General features: G+C 37.8%; 1 protein-coding gene across 1 annotated transcript in view; it reads right to left on the bottom strand.

Moving 5' to 3' along the window:
* LOC121387055 overlaps positions 1-20135 on the bottom strand; it is a 56879-nt gene extending 36744 nt beyond the window's left edge. The window contains exons 1-4 of the mRNA XM_041518065.1: positions 19859-20135; positions 14696-15470; positions 4370-4472; positions 1417-1562 (exon numbers count right to left, since the gene is read on the bottom strand). Of these exons, the coding sequence (XP_041373999.1) occupies positions 1417-1562; positions 4370-4472; positions 14696-15470; positions 19859-19874 (1040 nt within the window). The 5' untranslated portion in view covers positions 19875-20135. The remainder of the gene's footprint in view (positions 1-1416; positions 1563-4369; positions 4473-14695; positions 15471-19858) is intronic.
* Positions 20136-21902: the final 1767 nt, after the last annotated feature.

Raw genomic sequence — 21902 nt, 5'->3', positions numbered from 1 at the left:
GTGTAGACCGACCGATTCAGCCAAAAGACTAAAATATAGAACGTGTAGACCGACCGATTCAGCCAAAAGACTAAAATATAGAACGTGTAGACCGACCGATTCAGCCAAAAGACTAAAATATAGAACGTGTAGACCGACCGATTCAGCCAAAAGACTAAAATATAGAACGTGTAGACCGACCGATTCAGCTAAAATATAGAACGTGTAGACCGACCGATTCAGCCAAAAGACTAAAATATAGAACGTGTAGACCGACCGATTCAGCCAAAAGACTAAAATATAGAACGTGTAGACCGACCGATTCAGCTAAAAGACAGATGTTTGAGGAGTCGATGAAAATATAGAACGTGTAGACGACCGATTCAGCCAAAATGACTAAAATATAGAATGTGTAGACGACCCGATTCACCAAAAGACTAAAATATAGAACGTGTAGACCGACCGATTCAGCCAAAAGACTAAAATATAGAATGTGTAGACCGACCGATTCAGCTAAAATATAGAACGTGTAGACCGACCGATTCAGCCAAAAGACTAAAATATAGAATGTGTAGACCGACCGATTCAGCCAAAAGACTAAAATATAGAACGTGTAGACTGACCGATTCAGCCAAAAGACTAAAATATAGAACGTGTAGACCGACCGATTCAGCCAAAAGACTAAAATATAGAACGTGTAGACCGACCGATTCAGCTAAAATATAGAACATGTAGACCGACCGATTCAGCCAAAAGACTAAAATATAGAACGTGTAGACCGACCGATTCAGCCAAAAGACTAAAATATAGAACATGTAGACCGACCGATTCAGCCAAAAGACTAAAATATAGAACGTGTAGACCGAACAAAAGACTAAAAAAGAAATAGACCCTGATTCAGCTAAAGTAGTAAACAGACTAGACCGACTGATTCAGCCAAGAGACTAAAATATAGAACGTGTAGACCGACCGATTCAGCCAAAAGACTAAAATATAGAACATGTAGACCGACCGATTCAGCCAAAAAGACTAAAATATAGAACATGTAGCCAAAAGACTAAAATATAGAACGTGTAGACCGACCGATTCAGCCAAAAGACTAAAATATAGAACGTGTAGACCAACCGATTCAGCCAAAAGACTAAAATATAGAACGTGTAGACCGACCGATTCAGCTAAAATATAGACCGTGTAGACCGACCGATTCAGCCAAAAGACTAAAATATAGAACGTGTAGACCGACCGATTCAGCCAAAAGACTAAAATATAGAACGTGTAGATTGACCGATTCAGGTGAAAGACTAAAATATAGAACGTGTAGACCAACCGATTCAGCCAAAAGACTAAAATATAGAACGTGTAGATTGACCGATTCAGCTGAAAGACTAAAATATAGAACGTGTAGATTGACCGATTCAGCTGAAAGACTAGGAATACCTTTTGAGTCGTGGTTGACTGTGCACAAGAACACGAGACAGACCGGTCGTATCACAGATGTTTGACGAGTCGATGAAGTCAAATTGCATCCCTGCGGGAAGATCATGGTCCAAAACCGGTAATGCATCACCAAACCACAATGTGTACTGTAAAAGAATAAACAAGTAAACAATCAAACAAAGAGAGAAAAAACAGACAGACAGACAAACAGACAAACAGAGAAAGAAACAGAAGAAATTTTATTTAAACTGACGCATAAAATAAAAGAAACAAAAAATTTGGTTCTAAAGGAAACAATAGAAATGAAAACAGAACGAAATAAACAAAACGTAAATAAATTTTAAAAAACAAGAAACGATGAACAAAAGTGTGTAGAAAAAAAAAAAAAAAAAAAAGAAATGCATTTTAAACAACCAAGAAATATAAACAAATAAATATTTACGAAATACTGTAAAAATCAGGATAGTGGGTAAACAAACTAACAAACTGGAGAGGAAACCCCTGTAAAAAAAAAACATGGGCTACTCTTTCCGATTAGCAAAAAACCAACAAAATATTTGCACTTCCCACATGTTGGCAGGATAACCACCAACCAAGGAAATAAATAAATTTTATATATGTGCATTTATTGACATGTCAAATACAGGAAAAATAAGTAAATGAATAATGGTCGGTTAAAAATATTATAGTTATATTGAACATTACCTTTTAATTGTATAGTGTAATATAATACAGGAGTCGTGTGAATCTGGATTAAAATCATGATTCGACTGGGATAGAATTGTATTGTAATATTAAGAGTATCGACCGATAATTTAGAAACAGAGACAAGGAAGAGAAAGAGCTGTATCAAGTTGAAAATAATAGAATATGTCAGTACTGTAAAACACTTTAAGAAAAAAAAAAATATTGTAGAAAATGAAGTACACTTTCATTGCTTTAACTGTCCAGTTCAAATACAAACCATAAAGAATTTTTTGTAAAATAGACAAACGTAAAACTGAAATTCAGTTAATTAGATTATACAGTTTAATAATGAATAAAGCTGCAAAATATGTAAAAAACGTGAAGTATTAAACCTTTAAAAAGAGACAAACATGACCAAAAATATGAAAATAAAATCCAGTGTAAATGAAATAAATGCATTGTTGCCAACCAAAATATTATATCTATTTTAAATTGGTGTAAAAATTTGAGGAACATTTTGGAATTCCGAATATTTGGGTTATACTGTCAAAGAAACCATAATTTGCCTATACTGTAGCATGGAATTTCCAAAAATAAAAATAAATAAGAAAGTGATATACGTTGGCAACTTTAGATAAAACCATGAAAAGATGAAATTTTTTACAAGAATATGCATATGTTTATGTTTTATTATTTTTATATTTTATGATATGTGCACTATACATTCACATGCTAGAATTTGATTGTAATGTAGGCCGGAGGCCTACTTTGAAATAAAAAAATTGATTGATTGAGACTGTATGAGTTTAAAAATTGTAATATAATCAATTTCAAATATAACATTTTTATTTTTTTTTTGTTGTTGCGTTGTCAAAATATAGAATATGTTCTAGGTCTTCTGCTGCCGGATCTGTAGTTCGTGCCAACATAGACGCGGTGTGTTTTATCACATTCGATTCAGTATCAGTGTGTTTCTTTTTTTTAACTAGTACAATACTCGCCAGACACTAAAATCGATGGTCGCCCAACGGACTACCTTTGTAAGATTCCTAGTCGCCCTTAGCCAATAAAGGTCGCCACGGGCGACCGGGAGACTACTAATTTTCAATCCTGTGGTGTAGCCAAAAGGGCGCATGGGGCCCCTCAATCACATCTTTTTTTCTCACCACTTTTTATATATTCCTATTGTCTCATAACATAACTCATAGACAGTGTGTTCTCCCCCCCTTCTCTCCCCCCTCCCCAAAGTATTTGGTGCCCATTTCACAATACTGGCATCGCCACTGTTTATCACAAGCCTACTATCTATGAATCGACCACTAACTAGTAACAATTAGGTGCGAATGAATATACACTTTCGGCATGTAAATGTGCATCCAAAGTGAACCTTTTATGTAATACTTTCACAAGTATACATAATAAATACACGTTGGATAATTTCTAGAATTCGATAGATGTTGGGCATTACTATTAACCATGTACTCAAAACAAAACAAAACGAAACGAAAACAGACAGACAGAGAGAGACATAAACAACCAAGGAAATGAATAAATACATAAATAAATACTGTAAAAATAAGTAAGTAAATAAAAAAGAAGCAAACAAAATTAACAAAAAACCAACAAAGGAAATAAATAAATAAATACATAAATACATAATGCACTTTTAAAAATATTATATCTATATTGCACATTACGTTTTAATTGTATAGTGTAATATAATATTTCCAAATAGAAATTTAAAAATTACATTTTCAATATTTTAATTTATTTAGTTTATTATTTTTTTATTATACAATATTGACATAGTTAAGACCACCATGGTGTTGATAAAATACGTTAAACTGTCAGAAAGCGGGCGTTTGCTTAAAAGGACATTCCCGAGTTTTCTGCATTGTAAGATGTTTCCGACCAATAAAACATTTCTACGATTAAACTTACATATTCAATATATTTTCTTGTTTAGAATACCAGTGTCTGTATATTCAATGTGTTTCTGGTCGTCTTAATATTTGTATGAAGCCCAAACTGGATTTTGTTTTCAAATAATTTCGTACATACGAAAAAATATATTTTAAGAAATAAAATGAAATTGAACCTAGTACAAATATTAGAACGATCAGAAACACGTTTAATATACAGCCACTAATATTTTATGCAGAAAAATATATTTGATATGTAATTACAATCATTAAAAGGTATCTGTTAGTCGATAATATTTTAAAAGATACAGCAAACTCAGGAATGTCCCTTTAATTTAGCACACCTGTGGACTACAAGTTCTTTTGACGTAGTGTTGATAGCTGCTAACCCAGACAGCCAACTGTCGAAAACACAGTGAAGCTACGTCGTTTTCTTTGCCATCATATCTGAAGAAACGTAAAACAAAACACAATTAGATTAGGCTTGGGCAAATCGAGGTCTAATTGTTATGCCTAGCATTTTCTATGGCCATTTGGATCACTGAACATGAATCCGGTGGAATGTTTGGTCTACGGCCACGTTTTATATCTGGAACTATAATTTATTCAACATGGCTGCCAAATTCCGTCATTTACCATGAATTTAACGTTTTCAGGGCAAACAATCCGTCTAATATTAATATATCAATATATAGATTTTGGGGGTTGTAGAACATGAATGTGGCACTTATAAGTAGCTTAAACGTCATACAGAGGCTTTTTGTGCATTTATGCACTAAAAATATGGCTATTTGACTAGAGTGTTTTCCAGTAGTTTAAGCGCACACGTAGTAATTGGTTCATGTACTCACCACATTTAATACAAGATGTTAGAAAAGGATGACACAATCCTGTGAACCATGCTGTTTTATCTGCACAGTGTAGATAGAACAACAAAAATAACTTATCCGCTGAGCCTGATGACTATTCACAGGTTTACAAATACATGTGTATCAACCACAAATGAAAACTGGTGGCTGCCTAATCATTCATTGCACTAGAAAAAGGCTTCACGCAACTAGAAACACTGCAAGTGAAATACTAGGTTAGGAAGCTTGCATTTGACTGGACAATAAACATGTTTACCACAAGACAGAAAGAGTAGTGGTTAAACAAATATTGGTTGACAATGAAACATTTCAGAAAAATTAAGACGTTACAGTATGAGAATAGTTCAAAGCCAAAGTCAACAAAATATTTTAAAATGTCAATGACTGATTAATAATGCGTACATTATCTGAACCAGAAACAGTTACCAGAAACAAAGTCGAACCTGAAAATAGAGTACACGTAGGTATAATTTAACACGAGGTTTAAAAATGAGATTTAAAAAAAAACCTTTAATAGTATAATGCATTATGTATACCTTACGTAGGAAGGAATTACACGAACGGCAAGAATTGGACAAAGAAAACAGGAAAATGAATTCTACCAAGGAGCTACATGATTTACCAACCTCAGTGGAGTTCACAAATGAATCTGGTGTAGACCTACAGTTTGAATGACCATCTTCCACCCTGACGTTGGCACCAGCCACACATTGATATACTGTATATTCACACAGTACAAAGGACTTCTTCATAATCTCATTGATTGGGTTCTTAGTTAATCTCGAAATTGAACCGCTTGTGTCCTTTTCTTGCTGCTGCTTCTTTTAAGCCCCAGTCATACCGGGCCTGCGACCAGGTTATGACCTAGCTGCGACCGAAAAATGTTGGAATCGCGGGCAAATCGTAGAAAGAGTGCGCGACTGGTCGCAGAGGTCGTGGGTGATCACCAGAGATAAATCAGTCACAGCAAGGTCGATGGTTATTTAGAAAATTTCTAACCTGCGATTCCAAATCGTAAGAGGTCGCAGACAGGTCTTACATGGTCGTACTGCCAGTCGCGCACGGACGCACCCCAAGGCATGCATGATCGCAGGTCAAGTAGTCGCACGATTAGTCGTGCTACTGATCATGCCACCTGACGATTGGTGATGCCACCTGTCGTACGACCTCACGATCTGTAGTGCGACCAGTCACGACCTGTCCCGACTGGTTGCACGACCTTACGATTGGTGGTACCACCAGTCTTTAGCTCGCAGGTCAGTATATTTCGAGTGGCTTCTGGGGTTCAGGTCACTATCCACGACGACACCCGAAGAGAGTATATCGCTATGATCCAGTGTGGCTGAGGCTTTATGCTACGTTCCTTCTCTCTTCACATATTGTCTTCGTATGCCAGTTAAAAGAACGTAATGTTCACGAATGGAAGGTATACTGTTGCAGTGTATTGTCCATACCCGTTATTTAAGTAGACGTCTTCGTTATTTTCAGTCATAGTTACTTCATCCGCTGTCTTTGTTGATATATTTGGGGCGTGGGGGTGGTAGCATGTAAAAACTACAAAATACACAAAACGAGATGGAATTTTGCCGCCATGTTCGATAAATTAAAGTTCCGAGTATAAACATTGGTTGTAGACAAAGAGAGAGAGCGAGAGAGAGAGAGAGAGAGAGAGAGAGAGAGAGAGAGAGAGAGAGAGAGAGAGAGAGAGAGAGAGAGAGAGAGAGAGGAGGAAGGAAGGAAATGTTTTATATAACGACGCGCTCAACACATTTTATTTACGGTTATATGGCGTCAGACATATTGTTAAGGACCACAGTGATATTGAGAGAGGAAACCTGCTGTCGCCACTTCATGGACTACTCTTTTGGTTAGCAGCAAGAGATCTTTTATATGCACCATCCTAGAGACATAATAGTACATACCACGGCCTTTGTTACACAAGTTGTGGAGCACTGCCAGGAACGAAAAAGTATTTTGGTGTGCCTTGTGGGCCACTATAGCCTCACCACACCTCCTGGCCAATTCACTTATCCAGGGTTCGACAAATGCACTAACCCTTGGTCTCGGCTAGTGGATATTTGGTCAGGGCTGGTGGATATTATCAGCTGCTATTACTATGATACATATGTGTGACGGAACATGCTCTTATCTTTTCGCCTGTGGCTATGTCCATTGTGTTGGGGGCTAGTGCAGCTTGGTTACGTAATACCTCCGCGCGACCGTACCTCCTAATACACACACAGACTAGTTGTGGAGGCCATGTGGAGAGGGGTTACGTAATATTTCCGCGCGGTATCTCTAGCGAACTGGCGACGATCAGTCTAGGCTTGTAAGAAAATATACTGTCTTGGTCGCTGTGGATATATACACATCATACGATTCGGTTCCGCGTACTGTCTCCGGACCAGTCTGTGATTTTATAATAAATAGCTAGGATTTTAGATATAGCGAGGAGAAACATTGGAAGTATCCAGGGGAACGGACGTTGTTCAACTGAACGAACTGTATTAGTTCAGACCGGACTTGGTAACTATATATTTCTGCTCTGTTGTATAACTCACTAACTAACAACTAACCACTGTAGTAGACAGACAGCCCGGATAGCTGAGGTATGTGCCCAGGACAGTGTGCTTGAACCGTAGTTGGATATAAGCACTGACGGAACTTGCTCTTATCTTTTCGGCTGTGGCTATGTCCATTGTGTTGGGGGCTAGTGCAGCTTGGTTACGTAATACCTCCGCGCGACCGTGCCTCCTAATACACACCCAGACCAGGTGTGGAGGCCATGTGGAGAGTGGTTACGTAATACCTCCGCGCAACCATGGTATTTCTAGCGAACTGGTGACGATCAGTCTTGGCTTGTAAGAAAATATACCGTCATACGATTCAGTCCCGCGTACTGTCTCCGGACCAGTCTGGGATTTTTATAATAAATAGCTAGGATTTTAGATATATCAGGGAGAAACATTGGAAGTATCCAGGGGAACGGACGTTGTCCAACTGAACGAACTATATTAGTTCAGACCGGACTTGGTAACTATATATTTCTGCTCTGTTGTATAACCTTGATGTGATTGATGTGACTTTAAATATTTTAATACTGTATTATACCAATATTCTTTAGACAGTGTCTCCGGTAATCTGACGAAGTAAATTGTAGGCTTCACTGTTCTAATATTTTTATACGAGTATTTGGTAAGATAAAGCTTAGCCGGTCATCCTATAGGACCTAGGTAAACTGTAGGTTATTTTTTTTTATTGGGATATGTACCAGTATTAATTCTGTATTACAAGGTTACTGAATGAGTATTTAAGGGTTAATTAAAAATTAACCAGTTAGCAATAGAGTTGTAATTCCTTTATGGCAGCGTTTCTCAATTATCACACGTGTGTGTGTTGTATCATGGTGAAGTAATTAGAATATTGTGTAAACTAGACACCTAGTGATTAACTAATTAAGTGATTAGCTCTGGGTTGTTATTATATTGTTGTTGTTAATTAACTACTGCGGCAAGTACATTTGTCAGCGTTAGAGTTAATACAGATTCCAAGGTGTATTGTATTTTGTTGTGTTTTCTAGTGAACTAAACGTGCTACATATATATATATATTTATATAAGATCTTATCTCTGATTACCCCTAGAGCCGGGCCACTCGGGTAGTAGCCTGTCCGATACAGAGAGATCTAATAGTTATACAGTTAGGAGAGATATTTGGATAATCGTGTTTTATTCACTTTCGGGTATTATAGGATCCCCGTGACAGGAATAAAAATTGGGGTGCTCGTCCGGGATCTGAAACGGGACATGCATATTTGAAAAGTATGGTTTCTAAATGGGGGCTTTATAAAAATTTGTTTACAAATTAACTAGAAGTAGCAACGTTATTCACTAGAAAAAAAAATAAGTGCGTCATATCTAAACATGGATAAGAATTTGCTGGATACACTCAGTGTAGTGGAGATAAAGCGGGCGCGTAAGGCCGAATTAGTTGAAATCGCGAGTGAGCAGGAAATTGATTTAACATCAGCTAAAACATTAGGAGATATAAGGACAATTATTATCCAAGAAGTTTTTGGTGATAGTCCTGTTATAGAAGAAAGTGAGATTGTTCCAGAGATAGAGATAAAGGTGTTGAATGTGGAACAACAGTTAGCTTTTAAAAAGCTTGAGTACGAAAGAGAAGAACGTGCATTAGATAGAGAGAGAGAGAGAGAAAGAGAAGAGAGGGATAGAGAGAGAGGGGGATAGAGAAAAAGAAGATATAGATAGAGGACAGAGAGAGAGAGAGAGAGAGAGAGAGAGAGAGAGAGAGAGAGAGAGAGAGAGAGAGAGAGAGAGGGAGAGAGAGGGATAGAGAAAAGAAGATAGAGAGAGAGAGAGAGACAGAAGAAGAGAGAGATAGGGATAGAGAATTCCAGTTAGCAAAATTAAAAGTGGAACATAAGTTAAAGTTGAATACTGAAGAAGTTAGACGAGAGGCAGGAAATGGGTTTAACATATCGGAGGCTTATAGATCAGTGCCTGTATTTGACGACAAGGAGGTAGATATGTTCTTCCAACTTTTTGAACGGGCCGCTAAGCAGCTACATTGGCCGCAGTCTAAGTGGACATTGTTGGCCGTGTCTACCTTTAAGGGGAAGGCTAGTGCAGCTTATAATTCAATGAGTGATGAGCGAGCAATTCAGTACGACCTAGTTAAGTCTGCAGTGTTGAGGGCTTATGAGTTACGACCTGAGGATTATCGTTTAAGGTATAGCGAGATGAAAAAAGGCAGGGTCAGTCTTATAGTGAGTTCGTGGCTAAGAAAGCAGGGATGTTGATAAATGGGTGGTTTCTCATCAGGTAGGGTCATATACCAAGTTACAGGAATTGTTGATCTTACAGGACATTAAAAATGGATTACCAGTTAGCTTACGTATTCATTTAGAGGATCGTGATATCAAAAAAATAGAGGAGGCAGGCATAGCGGCAGATAATTACGTGTTAATACACAAAGCTCAGGCAGTACAGGGTAGCTCTATACAACAGGGTGATAAGAAGAAATTTCAGCCAGGTTTTTCCCGGGAAAGTAACTATCGGGGAGAGTTATCTAGTTGTCAGCTAGTCGGGCAAGGAATGCACCTGGTGGGCAAAGTAAGGATAAACCTGCATTATCAGCCAATGCACGAACATTTCGTCCACATTGCAGTTACTGTAAAAAGGATAACCATCTTGTCGGGGACTGTTTTAAAAGGAAATGCGATAATGCGCAAGTGGTCGGTTTAGTGAGGTCATCTCCGTTAGCGAGAGAGTTAATGGTTAGTCCCATGGCAGAGAAAGTAAACCCGTATGTGTTCATTGGTATGGTTTGTGATGTGAAACAAGAGTTGAGTCCTAAGGCAATATCTGTCTATCGAGATACAGGGTGTAGCCAGTCTCTTATAACGTCAGATTGTTTAGCTGGTATTGAGAATTCAGATACAGGACATAGTTTGGCCTTAACCTCAGTTACTGGGGAAAATATGGTTGTCCTGTTACATAACGTTTTCTTGTGTTCGAAGTTTGTGACGGGACCAGTCGTTATGGGTGTTGTGAAGGATTTGCCTTTTGAAAACATAGGAGTAATGTTGGGTAACGATTTGACTAGTCAGTGTTGCCAGCCACAAGGGGACCAATTGTTAATTGAAGACAGCACTTTACCAATAGAAGAGTATGAGGTTGATGAGATTAGATATCCTGCGTGTGTAATGACTAGGGCTATGGCCAGAAGGGTAGCACGAGACCCAGAGAAAAATTGTGATTTGTCTGATACGTGTGTGAGCCATGAAATTGGAGTGGATGAGGTTATCAGTAAAATGGTAGATAAGTCAACTGAGGAACTAAATGTGGTGGAACGTGTTGACCTCCCGCAGAGGGGAAATTAACCCGTTGTGTTTGATAGAGGGGACTTACCTTGTAATAGACAAGAGTTAATCCTAGAGCAAAGGGCTGATCCAAATTTGTTGGCAGCTCGCACTACCTTGTTAACTGAGGGTGATATGGAGGATCAGATGTCAGGTTATTATATGGACACGGGAGTATTAATGAATAAGAGTGTGGAGAAGGTTGTGCCTGATAGTGAGGAATGTTTGACAAGATTGTGGTGCCATCTAAGTACCGTCCGTCATTGTTATTGTTAGCACATGAGGACGTGTTTGCTGGCCACTTAGGGCAGAATAAGACTCATAGTAAACTTGCCTCAGAGTTTTATTGGAAGGGAATGTTTGCAGATATCAGTAAGCATTGTATGTCATGTCATGTGTGTCAGGTTGTGGGGAAACCAAATCAGCTAATTCCTCCCTATCCCCTGCAGAAGGTTCCCATAGTTGGGGAAGCTTTTTCAAAAGTATTGATAGATGTCGTGAGGCCATTACCGAAAACGCGTTCAGGCAACCAATTCTTATTAACAATTATGTGCTTAACTACGCGTTTTCCAGAGGCGATTCCCTTAAGGAAGGTTACTGCATCTGTTGTAGCTAGTGCGCTGCTTAAATACTTCATGTATACGGGTTTACCAGGTGAAATTCAAAGCGACAGGGGTACAAACTTCATGAGCAAGTTGATCCAGCAAGTACTGTCTATGTTAGATATACGACAGATTCGTTCTGCTGCATTCCACCCTGAGAGCCAGGGCGCAATAGAACGTTTCCACCAGAGCATGAAAAGTATGCTCCGCTGCCATTGTTTCGACATTGGTACTGACTGGGACCAGTCAATCCCTTTCGTGTTGTTCGCAGCACGGGATGCGAAGCAAGAATCCTTAGGATTCACCCCATTTGAGTTGGTCTATGGGCATTCAGCCCGAGGCCCTCTCAAATTGGTAAAAGATAGTTGGTTAGACAAGGATAATGCCGAAAACCTGCTGATTTATGTAGGGAGAGTTAGAGATAGGTTGTGGCAGGTGACCAAACTGGCTAGGAAGCATCTGAGCTATGCTCAGAGCAAAATAAAATCAGTGTTTGATAGGAAGGCTAGGAGTCGGGAATTTAAACCAGGGGATAAAATGCTGCTGTACCTTCCCATTAAACAGGGTTCATTACAGAACCGGTATTTCGGTCCCTATGTTGTGCACAAACGGGTTAATGAGACAGGGTATGTGATAAACAGTCCTGATAGGGTTAGGAAAAGTAGGTATTGTCACATCAATTTGCTAAAAGGTTATTTTGACAGGCTGCCGATAGTTCCAGTGTTACCTGTCCAAATTGACAGTCACTCAATTTCCTGTGATGACGTCAAGACTGCAGAGATCAAATTAACCAACAGCCAGATTCTAGCAGACTTGAGTTGTTATCTATAGCACCTTGACAGCCCCCAGCGAGCAAAGTTGACTACGTTGATACAAGACAGTGTTTCCATTTGTCAGGACTTTCCAACGGTTACCAATACCTTAATCCAGGATGTGCGCTTGGAACCCAACGCTACACCGAGTCGACAGCATGCCTATCGGATAAAATCTGTAAAACGTGCGGCACTAAAGAAGGAATCGAAGTTCCAGTGGTCAGAGGAATGCGAGAAGTCATTCAACCGTCTCAAGCAGATGCTCTCCTCGTCTCCCATGATGGCAGCACCAGACTACCGAATGCCTTTCAAGCTGGCTGTGGATGCCAGTGACGTGGGAGCTGGAGCTGTGCTGTTCCCAGAAGACGAAAGTGGATTGGACCATCCTGTAAGTTTCTTCTCCAAAAAGTTTGACAAACACCAGGTGAACTATTCCACTATAGAGAAGAAAGCTTTGGCCATGGTACAAGCTCTGAAGCATTTTCAGATCTACGTGAAATCGGCATTGCATCAAGTGGTTGTTTTTACTGACCATAATCCGCTTACTTTCATTCACAGAATGAAAGCCACCAACCAGAGAGTTTTGAGATGGAGTCTTCTTCTGCAGGAATTCCCAAATACCATTGAACATATCAAGGGCACATCCAATGTAATTGCTGATGCCCTGTCCCGAAGTTGAAAGTTGTGATAATGTGTTGACGTTCTTGATTTCTGTTTTTGTTTTTATATATTTTATTGTATACCAGGGACTCAGAGACTCAGTGTGATTACTGGTAGTCACCTTATTACTATGTGTTATAAATGCCCGGATGCGTCGGTTAACGCACTCTTGTTTTGTTTAAATGTAGTATATTTCCCTATTCCTAGAGTAGAGGAAATATCCTTTTTGAGGTGGGGGGTGTGACGGAACATGCTCTTATCTTTTCACCTGTGGCTATGTCCATTGTGTTGGGGGCTAGTGCAGCTTGGTTACGTAATACCTCCGCGCAACCGTACCTCCTAATACACACCCAGACCAGGTGTGGAGGCCATGTGGAGAGGGGTTACGTAATACGTCCGCGCGACCATGGTATCTCTAGCGAACTGGCGACGATCAGTCTAGGCTTGTAAGAAAATATACCATCTTCGTCGCTGTGGATATATACACATCATACGATTCGGTTCCGCGTACTGTCTCCAGACCAGTCTGGGGTTTTTTATAAATAGCTAGGATTTTAGATATAGTGAGGAGAAACATTGGAAGTATCCAGGGGAACGGACGTTTTCCAACTGAACGAACTATATTAGTTCAGACCGGACTTGGTAACTATATATTTCTGCTCTGTTGTATAACATTGATGTGATTGATGTGACTTTAAATATTTTAATACTGTATTATACCAATATTCTTTAGACAGTGTCTCCGGTAATCTGACGAAGTAAATTGTAGGCTTCACTGTTCTAATATTTTTATACGAGTAGTTGGTAAGATAAAGCTTAGCCGGTCATCCTAGAGGACCTAGGTAAACTGTAGGTTATTTTTTTTTTTATTGGGATATGTACCAGTATTAATTCTGTATTACAAGGTTACTGAATGAGTATTTAAGGGTTAATTAAAAATTAACCAGTTAGTAATAGAGTTGTAATTCCTTTATTAATTAAGTTCCCCTGGCAGCGTTTCTCAATTATCACACGTGTGTGTGTTGTATCACGGTGAAGTGATTAGAATATTGTGTAAACTAGACACCTAGTGATTAACTAATTAAGTGATTAGCTCTGGGTTGTTATTATATTGTAGTTGTTAATTAACTACTGCGGCAAGTATATTTGTCAGTGTTAGAGTTAATACAGATTCCAAGGTGTATTGTGTTTTGTTGTGTTTTCTAGTGAACTAAACGTGCTACATATATTTATATATATATATATATATATATATATATATATATATATATATATATATATATATATATATTTATATAAGATCTTATCTCTGATTACTCCTAGAGCCGGGCCACTCGGGTAGTAGCCTGCCTAATAGATATACAGTTAGGAGAGATATTTGGATAATCGTGTTTTATTCAGTTACGGGTATTATAGGATCCCCGTGACAATATGACATATGTGGTGGGGAGTAATGACTTTCTCAAACATTTGTCGTTGAACACTGACATATTGTTACAATAGTACAAAACATCTAGTTTAGACACGACCGTCACGTACGTCTTTGTTCAACCTACGCGACGGTGTTGTCAATAGATGTTTACTGAGCAACATGCTAGGTCAGACTACCAAATGGCACGACGGAGTTGGCCAATTTGCCGCTCATCTCGACTTCTACGACTATCCATTTGCTAGTCTAAGCACTCTTAAGCTTACAACTCGATTCTCGTCGTATACAACTCCTAGGATCGATTAGTCGTTAATCTGACCGCACCCGTCGTAAGTCGAGAGTGGGGTGAATTACAGCGCAACTCAGTCGTGACAGTTGACAGTCTGAGCCTAGTATTATAGAACTGAATTTTACCGTGCCATGTCGCAATCGAAGGCGAGGAATATCGTGCTGTTTTCTTCTATTATCCAGCGATTATTAGGCTTCAGAAACGTCGGATTCACCACGCACGTCCTCATAATCTCATTTTTCGTTTTTCCTCTCAGATTTATTCTTGTGACGCCCATCTTAACAAAATCTGTTATCTCCCGAGAGCACGACTCCAGATATGTCTTGTTATCTGCAAAACTGGGATACTGTCCAATAAATCTTCTCAGCAGTCTTTTGATTGAATATTCTGGAAATTTGATCTTTTTCTCGTAACGTCTTTGCAGGTAGTCGCGTCTCTTTTCCATCAACTGAGCTACACTAAGATCTTGTTTCGTCCAAAAGCGAAGGGTTGCTGCCGTTCTATATAAGGTTTGACCATCTCCAGCTATCACAGAAGAATCTGAAAATATATCTCGACTGAACATTTCATGGAGTCTCTTGCCATGTTCTCTCGTGAGATAACAGTCGTACCAAACAGACCAAAGAAACTTCAAGTCATCCTCGTTGGTAGGATCAATGCTACCAACAAGGTACAGCAGTATAGCTGCGCGCGGTAAAATACCAGAATGATGATCATTGAGGTGGAATTTGATTGGCTCCTTTGGGTAAATGTCATTGGTGTAGAACGTGTGAATTGTGTACAGAATATTACGTATGTCTCCACAACCTAGTAACAGGATACTGACGTCATCGGGAACCTGGCAACCGAGTGTCAGATCTTTAGGTGGCGTGTTCCCCACAGGGTAGTAGAAATCTGAAACTGAAGTAAAGTGTTTATGTAAATTAGTTAACAGAAATGGAAATTTCAATTATACTAAACAAAAAAAGTTTGTTTTGTATAACTACACCACTAGAGCACATTGATTGATTAATTAATCATCGGCTAGTGGAAGTCAAACATTTGGTAATCAAAGGAAACCCGCTACATGTTTCTTAATGCAGCATCATCCCACAGACAGGATAGCACATACCACGGCCTTTGTCCAGTTGTGGTGCACTGGTTGGATAGAGAAAAACCCCATCAGCTCAAAACCCCGGCAAATATTAATTTAGTTTTGGTTAATTTATTTACCAATATTCAGTTTGAATGCCGTACTATTAGCTTTTGTGACTATTAAAGTTATCAGTAAATTTTAGGCCCATTTTGACAGTCTAGGCTATTTACCAAATAGAAGTTGGTGTCCCACCAAATCGGCAAAAGTTCAAGAGTGAAGAATAACAACAAACAAAACAAAATAAAGTTAGATGTAAACCAATCTAATTAAAATTAGCTCCACTATTACATGTGGATCTAACAGCAGCCAGTTGGAGCTCATGTCCACCAATCAAAACTTTACTTGCAGAATCATGCCAGTGATTTGAAAATAATTTGAAAACATTCCGAATTATCCTGAGGGTATTCATGTGAATTACGAATGCCTTATTTAGACCAGTAGAACTAATTTTAATCAGATTGCTAACAATGTCCAGGTAACATTTCGTCTGTAAATAATAATTTAAATATTGACCAATCACACTTCGCCTTTTATAACTTTATTTGGGAACATACAAATTCTAAAAATATCGGGCGAGTCTATTTTAGTGGCGGTAGTACAGCGAACCATACCAATACGTACGGGATGGGTTATCAGTCTTCAATTTTACATTACAAATTATTTATTTATTGAAAAAAAAACCCACACCTAAATAAGTCTTCAGTTTTACATTACAAATTATTTATTTTATAAAATAAAACATGTTTTAAGGCATTCGTATACCCTCAGGATAATTCGGAATGTTTTCAAATTATTTTTAAATCACTGGCATGATTCTGCAAGTAGGTAGTACTAAACCAAATAACTTCCAGCTGGGTCAAAGTTCGAGGGGCACCGAACTTTTGATAGAGAAGTGAACACCACAAGTCCTGTGATTGGTTATAAATGTGAGTGTGTTGGTTGTAAAAAATAATAGTTTCATCTGGGTAAAAAATATATGCAATTTTATTTCATCTAGTACCAATGTGTCAAGTAGCCTTGTGCTTGAAACATGTATGGAGTACCTGTAAAAAAAAGTACTCGAATTTTGTGCGGAACTAGGGTAGTCATAGACGTTACTCGTTATCTCAGAAACGAGCAGCTTGACCCCCAATTTTTTCTGATTCACTTTAAGTGTGAGGGGTGGTAGTATTTATATCCGTGGCGTTTATGTCGGTTGATACGTTGCAGGTAGGAGTTTTAGCCACATATGTTACTATTGTCGTCTATGGGATTTGATTTGGTAGTATACACCCTATAGCACATATTCAGTGCATAATAAAACATATTATGATTTTGTCATTTTATTTAATTAAACTATACTGGCTGATTAATTAGCCATCACTCGACCATGCAAGTTCACAATGACCTTGACCTTGACAATAATCTCTGTACATGGCTCTGAATGGACTTTGAATCAAAGTTAGCACTGAAGAAAAGTTGGTTTTGGCCTATAATTCATACTGTAAAGATTTCAATAATTTCTTTTTACATGGTATTTGACTTGCCATATACAACTGCTCTTAAATATGGTATTATATATAGGCAACCTGAACTAAGATTTTAATAGCAATTTATTTTTATATTAAAAATAGCATGTGCCAATAGTGGGTTAATGTCTTTAGTTTCCATTAACATTGTTAATTTTTTTATGTATGAAATTCTGAAAACTCAAATTTGTAAAGAAGTTGATTTTTATTGTCATTTTGACATATTTATAGGGTGCTAAGTTATATTTTAGACAAATTTGTAGTTTTATGCAAAATTTAAAGTAAATTTGAAGAAAAACTTTACCAAAAACATAATTAAATTTGTTGTCACTATTGTGCCTTCTGTTCTTATTTGTACATAACAATAAGGTTGTTAAACATATACTTAGATCTCCAGATCATTTTTTTCTTCTTAATAATCACTTAGTTAGCTCTCATGAAAAGCATTTTGAGTTTATACTAAATTCAGAACCAATTTTTTCAGATTTGATTATCTGCCTTGGATTAAGTTGATAATTTATTTTATTGTTAAAGCTGTATTACCTAATGTTACTAGCTAAATAAAATGCTGGATTACAGATTGTAGGAATACATCTAATATACATATTGTATTCATCCGGATTAGAAAATAATGCAAGAAAATAGATGTTCGGGTAATTTTGTCATTTAAAAATAGTTTTTTTCAGTAATTAATCAAAAATAAATGTGTGAAAGCTGCATGATAATTCCTCCAACTACAGTAGACTATAAATAAAATATAGTCAGGAATATTGGTGGCTGCCAATGGTTTTGATGGTTCATTATGAAAATCAGCATGGCCAATGGATTTGAAATTCCCACACCTGGTAACTTGAAGACACCCACACCCAGCATACAGGATTTCCTCCCAACACTAATGTTCAGGACATTAAGTCATTACTTCATACAGGTACAGTCATGTTTGTGTTTCCTTCCTCAGACAGTGTATTTTTTTAATACTGATATTTCTTTGATGTGCCTGTTAAGGTCTTCATAATCTAGGGGTCAATCAAGTGCATGTGTCTTAATGGAATTCTTTAAAGGGGTAGAGGTACTCTATATTTGTTGTCTCTACATATCTACCTGAGTACACACACCCAACTGAAAGTAAATATCTTCAGGAGTTTTATTTTAAAATATTTTGTTGTTTAATATGACATATTGCATTTGTACAAAACTATATGCAATATATATGCTTTTTGAGGTGTACATTATATTAGGTTGCACTGTAAAAACAACAGTTTCAGTGAGGTTGTCAGTTTATGTCAGAATACACCAGATCCTGGTTGTCATAAAGACACATAGCTGGACACTTTTTGAAAAATGTATGTTATCAGTATAGGTAGTACTAAACCAAAAACTTCCGGCTGGGTCAAAGTTCGAGGTGCACCCAACTTTTGTTTGAGAAGTGAACACCACAAGTCCTGTGATTGGTTATAAATGTGAGTGTGTTGGTTGTAAAAAATAATAAGTTTCATGTGGGTAAAAAAAAATATGCAATTTTATTTCATCTAGTACCAATGTGTCAAGTAGCCTTGTGCTTGAAACATGTATGGTGTACCTGTAAAAAAAAAAGTACTCGAATTTTGTGCGGAACTAGGGTAGTCATAGACGCTACCCGTTATCTCAGAAACGAGCTTGACCCCCATTTTTTTCTGATTCACTTTAAGTGTGAGGGGTGGTAGTATTTATATCCGTGGCGTTTATGTCGGTTGATACGTTGCAGGTAGGAGTTTTAGCCACATATGTTACTATTGTCGTCTATGGGATTTGATTTGGTGGCATACACCCAGTAAGGGTTTGATTGGTGGACATGAGCTCCAACTGGCTGCTGTTAGATCCACATGTAATAGTGGAGCTAATTTTAATTAGATTGGATGTAAACCATGACGATTTTCATTGTCTTAGTATTCGAAAACATGTTTTATATGTTTATATATAACAAAATAAAAATTAAAACCCGACAGCCCACCTTACCCATATTTAATTTTAAAAAAGAAGAAAGAAACAAACAAACAAAAGGAGAACCAATATTATTTGTTTAAGTGTCCTATTAACGCCCCACCTCCATTTTAAATTTCTGGTCTTAAAGGCGCAGACCGTTTCAGTCCTTGAGGATGGACACCAAGTTTAGTTAATCTAAAAACCTGCAACACACATTTGGATAAGGTTATAACAGACAGAAGCTTAAGTCTGTGATGTTTAAACAGGGAAATACAATCTAAAAATAACTAGAGCTTGTTCTCGACGAACGTGCGTTTTTAGAAACTAGGCTCTGTCACTTTAACTGGTCAAACTAGTTCAAGGTGTGGATCCATGGAGGGTGCTGGGATACGCAGCCTTCTCGAATTTCCAGTGTTTAGCAAATAAATACAGAACATTTAATTATATTTGGGAGTGGGGTGAGGTGGACTAGTAATATATTCGTCGCTTTGGGGTTATGGGGGGGGGGCATTGCCGTATATAACGTATATTATAAAATAGTATACAAGTGTCCTGCTTGAATTGCACCCCCCTTCCTGAATACTGTATGACCCTTTTAAAACGTTGAACACCCTCCCTGGAAACACCCTGCGTAAGTCACAATCAACTAACATATTTTACAAAACATATATATTTTAACTTACCCTCTATCAGCGCCATATTGCATCGGAATGTAATACACGTCAGTATTGCACAACGAGATTGTAACAAGTCTGAGCACAAAACAAAAAGTGAAAGTTACGCTTTTCGCGTTCCGTGAAACAAACAAACAAACAAAAAAGAGAAGATTTCTTGTTGGTAGTTTGGTGGAAAAATGTTTTCAAATATCACATGATCAGACAGGTGATTATGTTATATGTCTATACATGGTCAGTTCTACGTACAATGCCATAAACTGTATTGAGAGTACGATAAATATGTCGCATTAAAATTGCCTGGGTTAACCCGACATCTAAAAATAGATTCACTATGGTAACTATCTTAGCTGTGTTCAACCAGACCGAGCAGAAAAAAACATCCGCTTCACGTTGAACCAAATGGCCACGTCGGGGACCAATCAAATAGTCCTCGAACGTCAGCGAAAGCTTTGCTGGCTGAACTTGGGCTGGGATCCGTTCCTCGAAGTGATCTTCGGTCAGGTCATAGGTTTTAACGTGCACATTTGGAGCAAGCTGTTGTAGCGCATGCCTGTCATGAGCGCAGGTGTCGACCCATGCCGGCTCCGCCATCCAGGAAAGGAAAGGGTTTGGGGTGGGTGGTGAGTGTGTGTGTGTGGGAAGGATACTGACCCTGGCAGGTGCAACAGAGCACCAGCAGCCCGACTAGGATCGGTAGCGGGTGAGGGCGCTAAGTCACAGTGCATGTAACTATAGTAGTGTCGGAAATAGAATAAAACTGATTTTCGTCGATTATTTATTTCATATTAAACTGACAGGTAAATATTTTGTAAATATCTATTTAATGATACTCTACATAATTTAGCATTTACTTGTTTTGGTTCTCGCTGATGTACAAGGTGGTGTTTACTCTTGAAATTAAACGAAAGTTGTCGATAAACAGGTGATTTGTGTACTTAATTGGAATAGACTATAACACATTTTGATCTGCATCTGTCGGTTTCATTTACCCGTAAACAAACTTTCTATTTAAAACTGCAAGTTAACTCAGTATTTTGAATTGTTGCAGAAATTATTAATTATGATCAGCATATTTAGTGAATATAAATTCAATACAAGTACATTAGAAATTTACACAATCTTGCAACCACTTAAAGGTGCTATATCATAGTTATATATCAGCGTCTGTTTGTGATAAATATTCTCCAATAACCATGTATTTTCTACCAGAAGATAAAATTATTTTGTTTATCATTTATGGGCATATAGTTGAAGGTGTAGTCTTTAAATTTTAAAGCAAAATTTATTTATTTATTTTTTGTTTGCAATAGCTGTCATTATGCAACTTGGAAATAGCACCTTTAATACATAAACACCGATATAATAGATCACACACTCAGAATGGTTCTTGACAGTTTTGATCAAAAGTTACTTAGAAATGTCTACAAATATTTTGTTTTGGAGAAGGATAGGGGTAAACCGTTATCAGAGACAATCCCTGACTATATTGCAACAGCAATAAAATTGACACAATGTCATGTCGATAAAAATTTGTTATAGTCTGTTCTAATAAAGTGCACAAATACTGACATTTTTCTTTTAATTCTAAGAGTAAACACCACCTTGTACATCAATTAGAGCCCAAACAAGTAAATGCTAAATTAGGCAGAGTATCATTAAATAGATATTTGCAAAATATTTACCTGTCAGTTTAATATGAAAGAAATAATCGACGAAAATCAGTTTTATTCTATTTCCGACACTACTTTAACTAACCACATTATGTAGTTACGATGATCTTAGCGCCAAGATCGCTTTGTGGAACGGGGGCCTGGAACGGTTCGGATTCATCGGTATTGTATTGTTACGGGTCGGGACCGTTTTATAACAGAGCAATGTTATTACTGTTACAGGGCCGTACCCTGATCAAAATCCGGGGGGGGGGGGGGGGGGGGGGCACTACTGTTTATAAACAAATGACACTATACAAATTAAATCCTGAGATGTGTATGCTATTTTCTGGAGTAAAAAAAAGAAGAAAAAAGTTAGATTCTCAGGGGGCAACTAGTAC

The sequence above is a fragment of the Gigantopelta aegis genome, chromosome 13 (genome assembly GCF_016097555.1).
Source record: "Gigantopelta aegis isolate Gae_Host chromosome 13, Gae_host_genome, whole genome shotgun sequence".
Lineage (NCBI taxonomy): Eukaryota > Metazoa > Mollusca > Gastropoda > Neomphalida > Peltospiridae > Gigantopelta > Gigantopelta aegis.
The sequence above is the reverse complement of the archived record's forward strand: the minus strand, read 5'-3'. Positions and strand labels throughout refer to the sequence as shown.